This window comes from Ixodes scapularis, unplaced genomic scaffold (assembly GCF_016920785.2).
Source record: "Ixodes scapularis isolate PalLabHiFi unplaced genomic scaffold, ASM1692078v2 PGA_scaffold1__304_contigs__length_218370807, whole genome shotgun sequence".
NCBI classification, from domain to species: domain Eukaryota; kingdom Metazoa; phylum Arthropoda; class Arachnida; order Ixodida; family Ixodidae; genus Ixodes; species Ixodes scapularis.
The window spans coordinates 175,137,818-175,157,699 of NW_024609846.1; the positions used below are offsets into that span (position 1 = coordinate 175,137,818).

The 19,882-nt window shown below is 48.2% G+C and overlaps 1 protein-coding gene across 1 annotated transcript; it reads right to left on the reverse strand.

The window, feature by feature from the left end:
• Positions 1-479: 479 nt before the first annotated feature.
• On the reverse strand, positions 480-4,407 carry LOC121835869. Its single transcript, XM_042290407.1, has 2 exons — positions 4,105-4,407; positions 480-3,499 (listed from the first exon to the last, which is right to left on the reverse strand). The coding sequence occupies exons 1-2, from the start codon at positions 4,252-4,254 to the stop codon at positions 824-826; spliced, it is 2,826 nt and encodes a 941-aa protein (XP_042146341.1). The 5' UTR covers positions 4,255-4,407; the 3' UTR covers positions 480-823.
• Between the last annotated feature and the right edge of the window lie 15,475 nt (positions 4,408-19,882).

Sequence of the window (19,882 nt, forward strand, 5' to 3'; positions counted from 1 at the left end):
TTAGGTCTCATTGCGCTTGGTGTTTTACTGGTTCTAGGTTTGTCATTTGCCTTGCTCATAATTTAATCTGGCGTAATTTTGTGATTCACAACATGCTTACGTGCTGTGAAGAGTCTTTTCGTGCGCAGGTAACCTTTGACGACTTTGGAACGGCTCGATCGGTAGGCCGGAGCCTTGTAAACACTTCGTACTTGAGAGGTTCAAACTTCAAGCTGTCGTTCTGATCGATCGGTTACCTACGGTTTTTCACGTCAATGACTAGCTAAATTTGATTGGAACTTTCGGCATTATCTTGTTGACGCTGATGATTAAGAATAATTGGGGTTGTGTGGATGTTTATACAGCGTGTAGTTGGTCAGCGACGAGTCATTCGCCGTAGAGGAGAAATGTAGCCAGTGCAGTACAACCGTTAGCCTGGGGTCTTTAATGTGCATCGCGCAGTTGTGAGTCTTGTAACACACGACAGGACGCCGGTACGATGCTCATCCAGATCGAAACGAGCAGGGGTGGGGTTTGAACCCAGGGTCCCTGACGCTGATGAATGTTGCAGGTAGGTGTGCAACAGGCGGTTGCCTGCAACATGTAGTTACCTTATTTTAATTGATGTTCATCCAGTTTTCAATCTTATTGCGTTCAAAGGAAGAAAAACAAACTCCAGTCATGCTAAAAAATGTAAGTGTGTTGAATTTATTACCAAAGATAAATAAAGCAAACGTACTGAGCATGTTTTCTTTTTTCAGCAGTCGACTTTCTGCCTTCAATGTTTTTACATTCCTCTGTGTTCTAGATGAAGGCTTACAGTTCATAAGTTGTGCTTGCTGTCCTATTTCTTGGCCAGGGTTTTTGTTTTTCGTGACTTCTGAACTTGCTGCGCCTTCTGCTGAATTCCATCGTTGATCGTACCACAGTAGTTCCTCAACAGCGTATTAGTCGCTGCGCTCACCACATGCTTCATGAGGAGTAAAACGCTGTGGCCCATCGAGCAGGGGCTGATGTCGAGGGCTTCTTTGAGCAGTGATAACGCAATGGACATTATCAAGGACCGCTGCTTTCCGCCTTTCAAGAATGCACCAACATTCTCTGGAGCTGACAGTTTCTCAACCACTAGCTTAGTGACGAGGACCATTGTCACAGTGCATGGCTGCGGAAACTTGAGACCCCCTCTTGTCAAGTGGGAAATCAGGGAAAAGTCCTCCACCTCCAACATTCGTCCATCCATCACAAGCAGTTCAGCACAGGCTTCACAGCGCATGCGCTTGAGTGCAGCATGTGCACTGTAGCCAGCAACATACGTAATGACCGGCATGTCGCACTGCGAACTCTGTAAATCATCTTCGGTGATGATCACATTGAACAGGCTTTGCTCACCCTCAACTGCTTCCTCTTCATCATTGGCTTCTGGAGGTGGCACCAACACCAACATCTTCTGAAGACGTAGCTTTTTTTCACACTCGAACACTTGACGAATAGAAATGTGGTACTGTGCACCAGCTAGCTGCCTGTACTTTCCGAAACGGTCCTCCAGGCAGTCGGTCTGAAACTTCCCCAGGAGAACATACTTGAACTTCAGTTCCTCAAGGCAGTACTGGCTAAGCTTCAAGAGCGAATAACATGTCAGCTCCAGTGCCGCATGAGTTTCCTTTGTGAGGCCGCCTGTGTCGCACTTTAGGCTTTTCCAGGTGTCTAGCCACTGCAGCAGATCCTTCAAAAACTGCATCTTCGTGTCGTCGATGCAAGTTATGGGCTCCTGCAGTTCGTCTCGCAGTCTTGTGCCCTTATGAGGGCTCTTCGCGTTGACAATCTTCCACCATTTTACAACAATGTCAATGAAGTCTGCAGTCGATGCAGAGAGCTCAATCTGGAGGTCGACTCCACGCGTTCGGAGAGCTTCTGAAACAAAGGGACTAAAAACGTTCAACGCAAGCTTCACATTTTGCCGCTCCATTGATGTGGGGTTGAGAGCTTTCACGCTGAGCTTAAATCCAAACTTCAGCAGCTTGTTTTGTTCTTGCATATGAAGGTCCCGAAGAGCTTGAAGCGATGCAGCCTTTACGGTGGAGGTACTGCCTTGGGTTGCAGGCTGAAACTGCGGAAAGTAAAAACACTTGCCCAAGTTCTTCTGATTAAGCCAGTTGTTCTGTATACACTTAAGGAGGTGTACCGGATCGACGACGTAGAATAGTGGCCGACTTTTGTCTGCTGGGTGCGGGTAGACAACCTTTGTCATGGGAGGCACTGACGGCGGTGACTCGAAAAATGACATCATTTTGCGGTTCAAAGCATTGTTATCTGTGATAACAGCAATCACTCGAATTCCCATTGCCTCGAGTCGCATGATCACCTTCAGGACAAATTCGTGGAGTGTCTTTGCGTCCATCTTGGAAACGGGAAGGATGTGAACAACATCTTTTGATGATGATAAGAGACTCTGAGTCATGAAGACGTGTGCTGTGGTTGCTGGTTCGGCTGCGTTGTGGGAAGCACCAGTTACGGTTCCTCCTTTGTAGTCAAAATATGGCTTGATATGTATTTCGTCTATCATTAATGTCACAATCTTCTCCTCTTCCCTCATCGCCTTGACCCTCTCTTTCATGTACCCTAGAAAACAGCTTTGATCCTGTTCCGCTAGGGGGTCCCCGCCATGCCTGGAACAAAGACGTCGAAGGGTTGTAGGGTGCGGTAGTTTGAGGGCCGACGCAGACCTTGCAAAATGGTAGGCGTGAGGCGAGATTGAGTGCAAGACGGTCGCAAACACAAGGAAATCGGAGCTGTAGCGTGGGGATTTTGTTGCAAGCAAACAAATTTGCTCATTGAAAAATGTCAAGGAATCTTTATCGTCCTGGGATAGGTCCGATCCATCTGCAATGATGTCTTGCAGTAGTGAGCTTATAAAGTTGAGAGCTGCTATCTTCGTGGGCAGGCTTTGGTGCTCCGCATGACTTGATACCTGCTCAATCTCGTCTAGCAGGACAAAAAGAGTGCCCAGGTCATTGAGCGCTTCTGGCACGGCATTACCCGAGGGTAGTGTTCTTATTGCAACTGCCCCAAAGCACACAGTTACAGACAAGTTTGAGTCGATTGTGACCGAATGCTTGACATACGGGGACTCCTTCGTCTCGATGCGGAGGAACATGACACACTGGCTGTTCACCGTTTTAATCCAAAAGCTTGAAACTGGTGCGGTGAGGAGTTTGGCTGTGAGATCATTAAAAGACTGAACAAAGTTCTTCTGTATTTGTTCCTCGTGCGCCATCTGAGACTGCTCGATGGCCTCCTGAAGAGCTGCGGCGTCTGCTCTTGCCCGTTTCGCGTCAGGAGCCTCACGGCTGGCCGTGCTCGTTGTGGATAGATAACTCGGGCAATTCGGAAATCTGGTTGGGACCGCGTCTTCCGTCAGCTTGGTCCTTTCACGTGTTACTTCCAACGTTCTCCCTGTGGCTTCATCGTGGTGTGTCAGAGTTGTGATGTAGCAGTTGCTTGCGAAGTGCTCTTCACATACCTGCAGAATAAATATATAACACATATTACAGATGCTGTGCACCTTGTAAGAGGCAAGGCTTTTGGAATACATGGTACAAGTCTCTTATAAACTGCGCATTGAACTTTATTATCTTGAAGTTATATCAAACTTTCATTAAATTATTATGACTAGACTGCTTGAAATCGATCCACTAAAACTCCTGTCACACGAGCATTCGAAATGGCGCAGAGAAACGATCAGGGATGAAGAGTGTGCATTATAAAGCTTTGATATGCACTTCAGATGCGCTCGTGCATCTGAAGCGCCGGTTTGGCTGCATAGCCCCAGAAAGTAGGAATCAATAAGCTAGCTCGCGCTCGTTCCACACAGCATGCGCTAATTCGCTGATTCGCATTTTTAAATTTTCCTGTGGTACGAGTATAAACTTGATTGCTGTTTTCCCCCAAAATAATCGAAACTTAGAGGGGCGGAGAAGCTACTTCGCTGGAAGGGCGAACATGTACAACGTGTACAGGCTGCAACAGACAAGCACTACCGCTCGCGTGTGTCATTCGCCCAAACCATACATGTTTAGGGGAATGATTTGGTGCTTACTAAAAAATAAATCAAAGTCTTAAACTTACCCTAGAGTGCTTGGTTGGCACGAAATCTTTGCGAGGAATCGCTCTCAGCCACTTCGCCTTGCGCGCTTCATCGGACGGAAAGGAGAACACTCGTACTTTCGGCCCGTTATCGTAGTTACCACGACATCCCGGCACACAGCACCGACCCATTGCTGGTGATGTATACGATCTCAATCGAACGCCAGCCGCTAGCGCACGAGCGACGCCATCGTAGGCATAGCGAGCGTTCAACGATCCGCGCGGTTCGGCCCCTCGGCTCGGCCACCTTCCGCACGGAGTGCGAAGTCGGCCGTCGAGTCGCCAGTCAAGACGGTCGGACACAGCGCCTGACGTCACGCGATGGGGAGAGGAGCACACGGAGGGGCCTTAGTCAGTCTAGGTGGTGTTGGCAGAAGTCGCCGTGCGAGACATGCATTCATGTGTTCTTTTCGGAGAAACCAGACAAAAAACCTGCGTTCTCGTCAAAATGCTGCGACGGGGGCTGTGCCAAAAGAGTTTGGAAAGGTTTGAGATCAGTTTTCATGTGTTTCTGCCCGCTCCGTTCGTCCGAGTAGGTGGATAGTAGCCGTGAAAAGGGTAAACCAGACGCTGTCGAACTGCGATTGCTTGTGCGGGCAACACTTTGTGGTCGCCAGATATATTTGTTTTGTTCCAACATAAACGAGAGGAAACCGCCAAGTTGTCCGGGCCCCCCGCGGGTTCAGTGCGTCTTCAAATTCACACGGCCGCCTGATCGTTCGAACTTTCTTCTGCTCTTTTGAACTTGTCTGCTTTTTGTCGTCTGCTCGTTCAAACAAAAGCGGCCCGTAGACCAAACTTTGACCCGGTGATTGCAATAAGAAAAAATTGCAGGCCTCAAACGACTTAAGTATGCTCGGTGTAAACAGTACATACAAGATGTTGATCATTTGTACCAGTGGCCATCACCGACTTGTTACGCTTGGTCTGTTTCCGCTTCCGAATTTCAGTATCGACGTCGATCATCGCCGCTACCTTCTACACTTTTGCAGCACGAGCGACGTCGCGACCGAAAATATCTAGAAGATTCTCATCGTGGTTTTGGCGTCCATTCTGTGGCGTTCACGCGAATGAATCGCCGCGAGTCAAATTATTTACGCAAAGTTTAGCGGTGTAACGAGCCTTGATAGTTTCGCTCAGGCGATTAAAGTGGTAAGACATTGCTATGGGGACATAGATTAGACAATTCCGGCGCGAAAAAGAGTACGCAGACTCACACAGACGCCGACAACGTAACATTCCAAAGGTTTGTGGACGCGGGACGCGGTGCTTCTTGCCCTCAATCCATTTCGCATGCGTTCGAACTGTCGTCTGCCCTTTCAAACTTGTCTGCTTTTTGTCGTCAGCGCGTTCAAACAACAGCGGCCCGTAAACCAAACGTTGACCCGGTAATTGCGATAAGAACTAAGTGAAGGCCTCAAAACACTTTTGAAGGTTGGTTGGGGTAAGTAGGCAAGTGTAAACAGTAGATACAAGATGTTGATCATTGTTACCAGTGGCCATCACCGATTTGTAATGCCCGATTCTACTTGCGGTTTTCAGTATCGACGTCCACCATCTCAGCTAGGGATGGTGGCTTTTGCAGCCTGAGCGACGTCGCGACTGAAAATAGCGAGCAGAATCTTATCGTGGGAGTCAGGCTTTAGCGCCCGTTCTGCAGCGTCCGCGTGAAATGAATCGCCGCAAGTCACATTATTCACGCAAAGTTTTGCATCGTTAATTTTGCTGAAGCCGCTCAAGTAGTCAGACATTGTTAGGAGGACGTAAAATCAACAATTCTAACGCGTAAAAGAGCACGGGGACTCCCACCGACGCCGAAAACAACGCAATGCAATGGTTTGTTTATGGGCGACGGCGGGCTTCTTGCCCACCGTCCACCGCGCATGCGCGGCGCCGGTGGCATCCGCTAGGGGCGCTCCGGTTTGTTTGTAAACAGAGCCGTGTATTGGGAGAGTTTGGCCAACAGGCGGAGCAAAGGCCGCCGCCAGAGCCGAATATTCCCCCCGCGCTTAGAGCGTAAACTAAATTTGTGACACAGCGTCGACAAATCAGGAGACCGCGACGTCAGAATATTGCAAACGACATTCAAAGCGTGAAATAGAGGCGTTCAATCTCGGTCTCTCTGCTCCATCTCACAAATGTCGGCAGTGAAGACAAAGGTACAGGCGCGTGAACCTAGCTCAGCAAAACGCTTTTGTTTGTACGTGAACTCGTGCGTAGGAGCCACTTTCCAAAGCCACGCGCTCGTGCCCATGCCTTTCTCTGCACTGCTGATGTTGGCTTGTTAGAACAGCGTCCTGTGACTGGCAGAAAGAAAACAGTGCAAAGGGTGGGGCGCGCGAGCGTCTGGAGACGCGGTGTCCCGCTCGGCTCGTGCGCTGGCTTTGGCAGTGCTTTCTTTCACCGTCTCAGCTGACACGCTGTTTCTAGCAAGTTGGCCCTGGTTTGGAGCGCACGTTCGTTTATTCTACACTTGAATATTGGCGTGACGAACACCTCGCACGCACAAAGTTTTCAGTCACTGAGAGTTACACCTTTTAACTCTAGCGACGCTAAAACGGCTTGAATTAGTCGTGTCACAAATTTAGAGCTCACGACCGCCGCTAGGGGCTGTTTCGCGGCCTGTGGTTGGCCCCGAGATGCTCGCCTATTCAAACCAATGTATGGCCAAACTCTCTCGATAAACGGCTCTGTTTGTAAACATGAGTTGGTGTATATTCTCCGCGAGTTTCCTCACATAATCAAAAGAAGCTATTTTCGATATATTATGAATACAAAGAACGATACTTCTTGCGCTCCTTCCTATCAAAATGCGTGATATAAATCTACGCGCTTGTTACTGAGAATGCTCCGCTACTATTAGTAAACAAACCTCAGTTGTCACAAGGACCTTTGAACAATCGTGATGTCTTAGTCGTCGAGTAGGCGTATTGGGCTAAAATTTCCGAAGGCAAAAAAGCGCGGTGAAACGCGACGAAAAACAGGAATACAACGCATTCGCTAGGGCGCGGAAGGTAGAGCGGAACAGCAAGTTGAAGCAACCTAATGGCTGCCGCGTCACGTGATTCCAAAATGGCAGCGTCCATGCGAAGGAGGATGAAAACGACTTGGCAGAGTGTTGTATTTAAGTTTCTGCAGCAGAAGTTGGAACTGCCTCTATGAAATTCTCTTTCCTCGACAAATTCGAAAAAAAAAAAAAACTGATTGGGATCTTCAGTTATAATCATGAAAGGTAGTGTTAGGTGATGTCCCTGGACATCAAAGATCTGTACTATTTTCTGGAGAAGAAAAGGCTTATGAACGCGGTAAGGAAGGTTCTGAAGTTCAAGAGGCAGTTCAACAATCCTTGTATTTTGCCCGAATACCGCTTAGAATGAATCCCTGACGTTTATGACCAATAAAACCCACATTCGTTTTTCTCCCCACGCTATAAACGTCGCAGACAAAAATAGAGAAAAACGAGCAGGGTTCATCCCCTCAACTCGCAGCCGGAACAATCGGCCACGTGAACTGGAGCCAATTATATGCCGCCAATGTTGATCACATATTCACGCGCTGAGGCTGGCAAAGCACAGGACACGTGCTGAGTTCTATACCATAGCCGCTAGTGGACACGGGCCACCACCCCAATGCCTGTCGAGCCATTGATTATCACGAGCCCAAATCGAGTGCTCACAAAATGCTCGGATCCAATCTATGAGTCGCATTCAGATGCCGTCACTGGGGGATAGTGGGACCCCCACTCTATGTCATCAGCTTTTGCGAAGAAGAGATTAAAAGAAAACGCTCGCTTTTGTCCTTGATATGAATCATATCAAGTTGCGTTGCGTGAATCAAACTGTCTATAGGTGGCGCCACTCGTTTTCCAAGATGGTGGTTATAGTGAGAGTCGGAGATGCGTGCTCGTAGACCATTTGCTGAGCCCTGTCTAGTCTACTGGCTTCACTGAGCGACATAAATTATTCCCGCTTACACGAGGAAGCTAGGGTGTTATGCGCGTACGTCACCTCTTTATTCTGAAAACAAAAACGGTGTTTAGCATAATATTTAAGACGGGAGGCACGTTTTAATTTAGGAAGGAAAAAGAAAATAACTACTATTTTAGATTTCATTTCTCCATAAAGGTGTTCATTTCGGTTTCTCTCCTACCTCAAGATGTGCCTCCCGCTTAAGTATTATGCTGAAGAAATTGTTCACGGAAACTTTATGTTCTGACGTATATGCCTGTCCGATCCAGGAACTTAAAAATATTTTGGAGTTCAGTGTCCCTTTAATTACAGGGTCTTCCTTAGACCTTAGAGGTAACAGAATATTGTATTTGTTGAACAATTCAGCGCTGTTATTTGTGTTTTCTTGGAGACGTTTTGTATTCGAATAAAGGTCATGCAATATAATAACCTGCGGGCCATTTAATGGGTTTTTGGGCATTTAGATGATTGATTGCTTTAGCATTATTCCCATTGCAAGAATAATAATATCAATCAAAATTTTTACAGATATCGCTACTGGTGATTAGTTTAGAATTATTCACAAAACATATTAAATTAAGAAACGCTGTTCTCACTACAAAAACCACAAAACAAAATTCTAGTCAGAGAACAGAGTGTGTTTCTTTTAAGGCAACGCGTGACGTAAAGGACTTTATGTCATATCAAGCATATATGTCTATCTCGATAACGATGTCAGAGTTTTTCATGTGCTAAAAAGAAATCAAAATGAGACATTTCTGTAAAGGGTATTATGGTTAAATGGCGAGTTTTTTGTGATTGTGGCGTTTTTAGGCCTACATTACGGCCATTTCTATTAATAATACGGCCATTTCTATTAATAATACGGCCATTTCTATTAATAATAATGCAATTAAGATATTTTATCACATAGTCTTCAAAGTCTAATACAATGTGTTGTTTATGATCTAATTTCAAACGCGCAAATAACTATGGCACTCCAAAGTTGGCAAATTATCATCACTGGTGCCCATCGCAGCATTATTGATTAACAAGTTATAAAATAAAAATAGTCTAGACATTCTAGCTGGTCTGAGAAATTCACGTAAAATGACATTAATCGTAGGTAAAGCATATGGTAATGTCAAAGTCGCGACTTTTGGCTATCAGGAAATCTTCCAAACTCGCCGCCAATCCTTCCAAAACAAATGCCCCGATATAAAAAAAAAAAAAAAAGACGGAGACCGTTGTTGTTCGTTTAATGAGAAAACAGCCCAGAATTTTCATTTTCTTAAATTTTTTTACGCGCCGCCGTTTTGCCAATCTTAGAGTTTCCCACTCGAAGGAGCGCCCACCAGCGTGCACGTCTGCTTACAGCAGTACCTTTCCTTGACGTTGGAACAGCGGTAAAGCAGTAGCATGTTTTAGTATTGTGGCTACGGTCGGACGCAAACAATCTGTGCGTGAGCGTTGCGTGTTCCACATTGCACGTGCGCGGAGGCCGAAATCGCTCTCTTGGATTGGCGCAGGGCAACGACGCGCATGTGCAGCGTAGAGCACGCAACTCTAACGCAAACGAACAGCACTTGCGTCTGTTTCTGTACGCAATATGGAAGCTCCCTAGGAAGGGAGAGTCACATGCCGACTGCAGCCTTCCATCGGGTCAGTGAAGAGTGCTGTTTGCATTCAGAAGTGACAGTTCCCGAGCCATGATTGCGACCAGTTCCGCCCTGCCCGCTGCGCAGGAGAACCGGGGCCCGTCGCCGCTGCGCTTCCCTTTTCCGCCGCGGGAGGGCGAGCGACGAGCTGGAGGCGGGAACATAGAGTTATTACGATAAACGCTAGAGGCTCAGCTGACGCTAGTGTCTACAGGACTTCCGGACGTTTCTGACTGCTTGCTGTCCGCTTCAAAATGCCACAGCACACTAGCGTCACCTGAGCCTCTAGCGTTTATAGTAATAACTCTATGGGTGCGAACACTTCGGTCCCATTAATTGCAGTAAACTTGTGTAAAGTGAAACATTCCAGTTGAATGCTGTTGCACCTCCCCTTTAAATTTAGTTAAGTTTCACTCTGGATCGGGCATTTCGGTGGACGGTTTTCTAACGTTGCTGGGTGTGTATTTACAATCGACGGTTTTAAAGTTGAAAGGCAAAAAATATGTACAAAAGTTCGCGTCTGGTTGGGACACGCGTGTCGAGAAATTAATTTTATGCGAAAAAATGAATAAATTGAGAGCAGTTTTGACGGCGCCAGATTTATTTCAAATTTTGCGCGCAAAGCCCATGACGTCACGGAATGGTCGTACGCTCTCTCCACCTCGACGTGATGGCCTAGCTGATCCACCTTTCCTCCCCGCGCCCGAAATGCTGAGTGCTAGAAATCAAGTGGAAATGAGGTGACTGCCGACTAAATTCCGTCTCGCGCCGTCAATATTGCTTTCATTTTTTTTTCACGTAAAATTAATCTTTTGATACGCGTGTCCCAACCAGACTGTTCAAAAAAACTTTTTTCTTTTCTTTTCAGGGGCCTTTAGACAAAATAGTGTATGACAAGATGGATGCATTGGCGCCATGTGTCCTGCTTGTCAGAAAGTATATTGGTAATATGCGCGTTGGAAGATTGGAATCCCTGGAAACGTTGGAAAGAACAGCGGCCCAAGAATTGCAGTTCACTGTATAAAAACCGGTGGAAGGTGTACTACAGTTCTTAGACGTATGCACGATTTCAGGTTGAGATGAGTTATGCAGGGAGGATGGTAGATAAAAGCTCGAGGTACACCTAAGCATTCCTTATGAGTTGTGGAAATGCAAGTCGCTCGTCCGCTTCCTTTTTCGTCCGCTGCGTACTTTCCGTCGCCGGTCAGCGCGTGTGCTCCACTGGTGACCTTGGACGCTCCGTGCCCAGGGGAGCAACGGCGGGCTGATGGACACGGCCATGGGGTGAGCGGTCGTCGAAACTGACGAGCGCCAGCCAATGGAACCGAAGGGAAACTAGGTGCCGTTTTTGCGCTTCAAACTGATGGCGCCAGCTCGCTCCATGAGACAGTTGATGCTTTCGCATTATAAAAGAAAGTTCTTCCAAAACGGAGCTGTTATTCAAAGATCGCCAAAGCCGGAGCAGTCGAGTCTTTGGTAAGAAAGGCTTTAGACAGGAAATGCACCCATTATACGAATCAGGCGTTTCAGAGACAATAGACCGATCTCACCAGCTAGTTTGAGTACGCCACCGCTGTCGCCATGCATCGTGGGAACTGTAGTTTTTCTGCACGCGCAAGAACCAAGCTGGAGGTCCGCGCGAGCAAAGCACGAGACGACACGAGGTGCCTCGCTCACGGGCGCCTACCTCTTTTGAACTACAGTTATGGCGGCGTCACGCATGCGTGGAACGCTTAGTGAGATCGGTCCATTGAAGAGACTGGAAGATGCAGGCCATCGAGATGCTTTCATGAAAAGGCAAATGTCCGTACAGTAAGAAAAAAACATCGTGAAAATCGGGTATTTTGCCAAAGTGAGTCCTATTCGCGACTCCAGCGAAACAGACTCCACCAAGCGGCAAAACCGGGAACCAGCCGGACCAGGTCGCTCCGCGCCCCTCCGCGTCTCTGGTGGCTTTCGCGGACACGTGCTGTCGGCGCGGTGGCGAACAGTGTAATTAGCCGAAGGTCCGAGCATTTCTTCAGTTTGCCTGAGTGTTCATTAATGTGGTGAAGCCTCAGTAGATTGTTTCCTTCAATCACCTGTTTGAAAGCCCGTTTACTCCACAACACACGGTCACGTGCTTTCGATTTTTTGGATGGGGAGGAATCGGGGAAAAACGTTTTGATTTCTTGTCTGTCTCGAATCACATTCAAAGTGACGACTACTTGGTAACTTATAAGGGATTTCTTCATAAGGATGTAGAACAATGGACTGAGGACGACAGACGAGGTATTTCAGTGGAGGGAACACCAATGTCGCAGTCAAGTGAATGGGAAGGTTTGATAGTGGCTTTCCTTGAGTTATATTGTGTTCGATTAGCTTCAAGATTGAGCCTGCCACGCCGGTCTGTGCGTTGGCTATTCATGTTGGCTGCTTGTCGCCGAAAAAGCCTCTCGACCACACTGAAGGAGTTGGGCTGATTTCGCAATTTCATGATTCAAGAAAACCTGCTCGCTGCAAGTGATGAATGAGGGAAATTATGTATTCAAAAGGTGGGGGACGAGTCTCGCAACGTTAGAAGCTGTCACGGCATTTTGATCTATCGCGCCTCCAACATTTATATTATACCCCCGTCGAAGCCAGCAGTAATATATGTCTACATTGCTCAGGTTGACCGGCCACAATAAATACTGGTTTTATCCGTTCAAGATTCGAAGCAAAGTTCATTGCAGAGAGGTTCTGAGTGAATCTCCGATGAAGACTCTCTTCAGTTTGTCTCCGTGCTGCCAGCTATAGAACCATTTGGCTAAGTTGAAGTAGTATCTCTCTGTCTGTCAAATATACTTTGATTCAGCAGTTCACCTAATAGCTGGTCGACTAAGCTCATATTTCAACCCGAAGAATATACTAATATCCCTTTAGTGGAACCCCCCCCCCCCCCCCCGCCCCATAGTACGTAATATAATACATAACCCGCTCGTCAAAATGACTTCTCGAGTGCTACTAAAACCTGAATTGAAATACGAGTATAAGCTGCTTAGTGGGGCGCCGGCGGGTTAACATGGTTCTTGGTTCAAGAAGCGCTTGATTAATTTTCGTAATTTTTCGCCAGCCTGTGTTGTTGACCGAGCAGACCACTGGAGCTGTTTCTTAAACGCGGATACGCACAAAAGCTCGATTTCGCGGACATATAAGTCGCGTGGTCGAGGCATGCGAGTTAGCTGAAAATTACTCTCGGTGGAACAATTCTGTAGTCATCACCGCATTCCTTAGCTGATCAAAACTGATTAGTATTTTACCGTCTCTCCGGAGCCCATAGTTTCGGTTTTGAACGAAATCTCCGAAACAAAAGTTTAACATAAAAAGAACAAAAAACACCGGGAAAAACAGAACTATGCTTTGCAAATTTATGTGCACCGGCTACACTTAACCATCTAAGTTCAAATGCCTATAAAATTGGGCATTTAACAAAAGAAAATCTGTTAAATTAAACGCGCCACCTGTTCAGGCGGCCCGGCCGAGTCGACGGGACCTGGACTCAGCCGCCATGTTTGTTTGGTGGTGGCGCCCCCTATACACCTTTCCAAAAAACACTCGACCCCAGGGGCAACAAACCGTTTTCGAGCCCAGTCACTGAGTTTGAGGCTAGACTCTCACTGGCGTCCCTCCTAACCCTAACCGATCGGACTGTGATTTCGATAGGCGCAGCCTGCGTAGGCGCAGTTTCAAACGCTGCTGGTGGCTAAATTCTCGTCTTTTTCTGCTATATTTTGTGTTTAATGGTACATGCATTTTCCCGAGTACATTAAGAAAGCATTGTACCACGTTTAAAAAAAAAAAGAAATTGTGAACTATTTTTGTTGGGTACGCGCGCGACAGAACGAATGGGACTGGATGTATAGTTTGTGTTCTTTTCTTACGATCAGTTTTGACGGCGCCGCGGGATTCGCCGTCAAATTTGACGGCGCCGCGGGATGTGGAATGACAGAGCGCTTTGCTGTCAAAAATAAATTGCAACAGAAGAGGGCCGAAAGGCATGCATTTTTCACGCTCATAAATAACGTGATGGACAGGACACGGGCACACAATCGAGGAAGTGCGAACATTCGAAAAATATATCGTACGTACCACACGATGCAGCGTTATCCGAAAATAATTTATTTGAGATCTTTCTCAAATAAATTATTTTCGACGACAGTCGACGACAGTCGCCTCTTGACGATCGGACGGAATTCGAGATGACTTTGTTTTGGGGCACGTTTTGGGGGGAGCTTCCTGTTTTCACAACCGCACCAAGGCAAAGGAACGAACGCGACTGACCCGTTTCAATGTTCGCAAAATCGCGTCGAGGGTCGCTCGACGTCCTTCACCTCCTTCGTTTCCCGTGAATGTAAAGCAGAAAAAACTTGAATGGCAGGCACTTACCAGCCTTATTTCTCACAATGAAAGATAACACAGAAAGGGTACGCAGCACGCATAAAAAAAATAAAAAAAATAAGTGGAAACTTTCAAGAGCGGCGAGAAAACGTCGAATGCAAAACCGCAAAAACGTAGGTAGAGAAACGCGCTGAGCGGGTCTTCACAGTCCAAGAGAGTGGCAGAAAATTTCTTACTAATAGAGGGCACGAGAGTCGCACCAGCCGCATCCCCATCAGCAACATTATTATAATGCAATTAAATGCAAAGGTGCAAGCGAGCTGGACAAGAATGACGAAAATAAATTGCATCAGCAACATCGCGGCGGCCTAGCAGCGATTTTTGGAAAGGTGTATAGGTCGCTGGAGCCGCGAATAGACCTATTTCAAAACAGCACCCCCATCTTGAAATATCGTCACTTCCAGTACAGGCGGAAGCATTGTTTTACCGTCGCCACGCCAATAGAATACATTTAGATATAAGCGTCACCGTCATCTATTCTCGTTTTGTCTCCCCTTTATTTCTTACTATTTGCAGGTTAAAATCTTTTATTATTTTTTCGTCGTCCATAACGGATATGCCTACCAGGTGGCTGGGGACGAGAGTAAGCGGAAAAGGCCCGTAGCTTTGAAGCTTTGAGCAGCGCTGCAGGCGAGCAAAATAGGATATTTGGCTCGCGTTTGGAACATGTGTCAATACGCTTCCTCACTACAGTTTTTCTATACTCCGTTCCCTTCTAAGTGCCAGGGTAGCAGAGGCTACAAGGGCGAGCTGCGAGCTCTCAGCGTCCCTGCCAAGCACGCGCGCTCGTGCAGTGCCAGCATCGTTCAGGAGGACGTGCTTTTGCGAGTAGCTTCGGCTTCATGCTCGCGGAAGCTATGAAAGAAAACAAACGTGAAAGTAATGTTTAATGGGACGCTGCGGCCGCGAGCTGCATTATTCTTTTTTCGTTTTTAAATTTTTCTAGACGTTCCGTTTTCGCGCATTTACGGATGCGGACAGATGGTTGTATTCCAACATAGCACGTGCGAAAACGAACGTTACAGCGCCACACGGATGGTGCAGCCAGCATAACATGGTCGCGTCTTGCGTAAAGGTACGTTTATACTTCAACGTAACGTCGACAAGAGCGGCGTAGCGCAGCGCGCACTGATACTGATTGGTCGCAGATATCGAGTTCCTGGTCGCCGGCCAACGAAAGGCGCGTTTTCTGCGCTACTCTGCGTTCACTGCGCTAAACGTCGGAGTATAAACAGCCCCTTAAAGGGGCCCTGCTATCATATTTAAGCGTCTACCTTTTTGCGGTTTCCACGTCTCTTGGGGTTTGGGCAAGCCAGCGGGCACGGGGAGAGTAACTAAACATCAGTACGTCATATTTTAACCGGACGACGCAGAAACCTCCTCCTACGGCGGCGACCCGTGGTGCTGAAAGCACGCGAAATGTCATGTCTTTGGTCCTGGGCTTACTACTGGTCAGAGCCGCCAAAAGCTTCTTTTTAGTAGAAATACAAAATATAAGTGGCGCGAGCCGTTTCGATTATTTATAAAAGTAGTTTTTGTTGAGTATTTTATATCTGAATAGAAACAAATGCAGTTTATAAAGTACGAAACAAGAAATGACTCGTCGACATACCCGCCACCAAGCGGTGGAAAAGGCGGCGCATACTAGGAAGGTGTAGTGGGATCAGGCGCCGACAGCGACGACGAGCGTAAAAAAGGTCCCGGATGTAGGCGGCGGCGCTGCAGTCGAGGATCTGAAGGGTTCCGAGCGCTCCGAAGGTCTTCGGCGAGAAGCTTTGGCTTGCGGTTCGGCCCTTTGGTAGTATGGCAGCGCGAGGTGGCTTCCGTTCTGAACTGATTTTTACCCCGTGTTTGCTGTCGTTTGTGGCCAATTAAGTGTCATGCCGAATTAGTGTTTAATCGCGAAGCAAATTAATGCAATGCGAGCCGCCCTGGCTGCCCGCTTCATACAGCCTAGCCAGAGCATGCTTTAGTGGCGCCCTCCTGAGCTGTCGACACCAGTGCTGCGGAGTTGCCACTCCGGAGTTGGAATGATTCCGGAATCATTCCGAATTTTCGCGACCCCGGAATGGAATGGGAATGGAATGGCGGCAGCGTTGAGGGGAATGGAATGGGAATGGAATTAGAGGCCTTTTGCCCAGAATGGAATGGGAACGGAATGGGTCCGGTTCTTCTATTTTTTTAAATATATATATATATATATATATTTTTTTGTGTTTACGGTCAGCGAATTTCAGCCAGTCGGCGAGCCAGTTGCTCAGAAATAAAATGAGCGGGCGGGAAACAGCTAACCCGCTTAGAGCTCTAACATACTTATAGGCAAAAAATGCAATACAAAAAAGAAGCGTCAAAGCAAAGAGCAGAGGGGGTAAGGAGGGGGGGGGGGGGTGGCGGTGGCGCCTTTTGCGCAGGCGACGGGCTTTACAGCCAGACTCGGAATACGGAACCCGGGAGCCGGAACCCGTACTGACGTAATCACTTCCGGCTCCCGTTTACGGGCGCTGAGTCTCGGTTTGGTTTGAACGGCGCGCGACACGGGTCTCCGCATACGGTAGCTGACGTCACGGCGGCTCCCCAGGCAACCAATCAGCGGCTGTCGTCAAGCCGGGTCGTCGCCCGGGCAGCCCGGGCAGCCCGGGTATGGTGCCTGTAGTGCCTGTAGCCCGGGCGCGCGACGCGCTCCGTCTAGAGCGGCACCGGCGGCACCGCGGCACTCGCTTTGTTTCGTGATGGCGTCGTCTCGGCAGGATCCCGGCTACGAAGCTCGAATTGCCTCACTTATGAACCTTTGTGTAGTGAGGTGCGTCACAAATGCAAGAACTATCACCTGGCGTCGGCTGACTACTTTCGCGGCTGCGTGTGAGCAGTACCTACGGAGCGTGAAGAAAAAGAAGAAGCGAAAGGCCGTCCGCGAGCTCCTGAAGCCTCGAAAAATGCTCGACGAGTATGCCACCATCGTGAGACTACAGTCCTACAGTGTTGTGAGACAGATGTTCGAAGACCCCGCCGACGGGGATTCTTTGAGTGCTTCCGAATGTCACGAGCAAGGTAGGGTGTGCTGCTTTTTATTTTGGATTATTTTCATGTTATATATCGAATGGCGTTCCACATGGGCCCGCGCGTCGCTCGCAGGAATGCTCACCTGGAGCGTGCGCTCCCGCTGTGAAAGCACGTTTATATCATTTTTAACGCGGCAGGATCACGAGAGCAGCTTTCGTAACAGTCCCATGCTTGTCAAATTTTACTGCGTCTGTGCTATAAAACAATAGCAATAGCATGCACATGTGCAACTCGTACGACACACTCTTTCGGTCCACAAAATCTGGTCACGGTGTTGTGCTCCTTTGAGTGCATGTATGAGGGAAGCCCGTTGTGCTTCCTTGTCCTTTGTGCTAGCTAGGATGTGTGCTTACAAGCTTTCTGCACGAAAGCTCGCGCTGCAGAACCCAGCGATCTTGGGCTTAATCCCCACCCCTGCCCGTTTCGATCTGGATGCGCATTGTACCAGCAGACGTTCGTGTTTCACTACTGCGTGACGGGTGTTAAAGACCCTAGGCTAGCGGTCGTACAGTACTGCCTAAAAACTGGTCTACAGCGCGTACCAGTGTCGTTGACCTTTTTAACCTTTTAAGTGTCAGATGTAGCTCGCACGCACAATGGTTGCAGCTAGGCACGTAGCCAGGATTTTGTTTCGGGGGGGAGGAGATTTTGTCGGTCGCAGAGTGCCCGAGGCTGGTAAAATATTGTGTATAAAACAAGATGAACAAATGAGTTGCTTCATTACAATTGTAGTGAACAAGCATGCCCTCAAAGCTGGAAGCTTGGCACATTTGCTTATTAATAACATCCCACCGCCTTTCCGGTCTCTTTGCAGCCAGCAATCCAACCACTGCCTGCCTCTACTAACGGCCTTTCTAAACGCTACTGATATTTGCATTTAAGATGCCGTTTCATCGGGTTGCAACCACCTCCCGTGTCTCCGAAACCGTGTCAATAAATTATTAAAAGCAGTATCGAGTTCTTTCACTTGTCCCGGTCCTTGTGGTCGCTACGATACCTGTCGTAGATCCAGGAGTACCGCTGAACTAGCTAACTAGTCCATAGGCTTTCTCGGGTACGTCAAACGCAGCGGCACTCTTCTGTGCAGCCTGAGCTGCTTTCCTCACGTCGGAGACGGGCGGGAAGTTCATCGCCGGAGCTCTTCTTGCAAGCAAGCACGGAGCGACTGAGGCATTCGCACGCGGAACAACGTGAACGCCGGTGGCAAGGAGGGCGGAGGAGGGAAGCGCGCCGCGCTGATTGGCCGCGGAGAAAATACGGAAACCTACGTCACGACCCGGGAAGGAGAAAGTTGAAAAAATTTCAACTCTTCAATCCGGGTGCCGGAAGCCGTATTTACGTCACCGCCCGTGCGGAGGGAGCGCTGACGTCACTACGGGTTCCGGCGACCGGGTTTGCAGTCCGGGTCTGTTTGAACCGGGCTACACACGAGAGCTATCGAAACAAGAAACTAAGCAGCAAGCAAAAGAAACGAAGGCATGGAGAATATACGCGCGCACAGACTGAGATCTGAGAGCGGGGGACGACTCATAACTCGCAGAGCTCTGATAACTCGTTGACTCGCGCGCCGCCGAAAGATGGTCATGTTATTGTTTTCGTATAGTTCGGGGAGCGTTGTTTAGCAGGCGGCCAAACCTGCTGCCTCCCACGTTCATTCGCGCGCACTCCTTTGAAGTGCGAACTGCGGGTTTGCTTCGACAATAAAACAAAGCAAGATTCACTTCTCTCGTCTCCTCTTGCGCTTTGCTCCGACACTTGTTTTATTATTCTACATTTTTACGTGTAAAGGCCGGTTCACACATGCAGCGAAGCGCTGATGTAGCGCTTCTCACGTGCCGTCCGCTACTTATTGTCCGCCATGAACAACAGTATTGACGGTGCGATACAAAGCTGGTGAACGCTCCCGTCAGCACGCGCTTAGCGCAAGGTCAGCGCTACGCTTGTAGCGCTCCGCTTCATGTGTGAACAGACCTTAAGTCCGCCTTTTACTTGGTCTTTGTTCCGATGCTCGTTTTCTGTGTTATATGTTTTACATTCAAGTGGGTTAGGGGTACAGGCAAGCTAGCGGATTCCCGCTCATTTCCTTCGACTTTAGACTCTGCCTACCTTGTTTCACCTTGTGATGAACCGCTGCGGACGCTACGAGTACCACCCCAGGCAATCCAGCACCGTGAGCGGGACTACACGCTCGACGCGTTGCTGCGCCCCAGGGTCACGCGACACTCAGAAGGCACTGGATTGGTTTCGATGGCTCTCGTGCTGTCTGGTGCGGTCCATCCTAAGGTGAAGTAGATTGTCGTCACCGCTCTAGTCGCATGACCGAACTGACTAGACCTGCAGAAAGACTGTTTTGTGACATGGTCTCTCGTGCTGCGCCATAGACGTTGCACTTTGCCAGAGGATGTGTTCCAGCCACTGTGCATGGAGTCGCTTCCAGCAGCGTATATACTAACCGTATTGCTGTGCAGGTATTTGAAGAATACAGTACTTAATATAGCTTATTTCTGCGCCACGCACGAACTCTATATTTTTATGGTCTTATCAAACAAACACGCTGGCCGCGTATGTCCTAGAAGACAAATGCAAAAAAAAAAAGTTTGCCAAAGAAAATTAGTGGATTTATGTTTTGCTGTTTGTTGCGAGCCACGTGGTCGAAAGACCGATGTTTTAAACAAG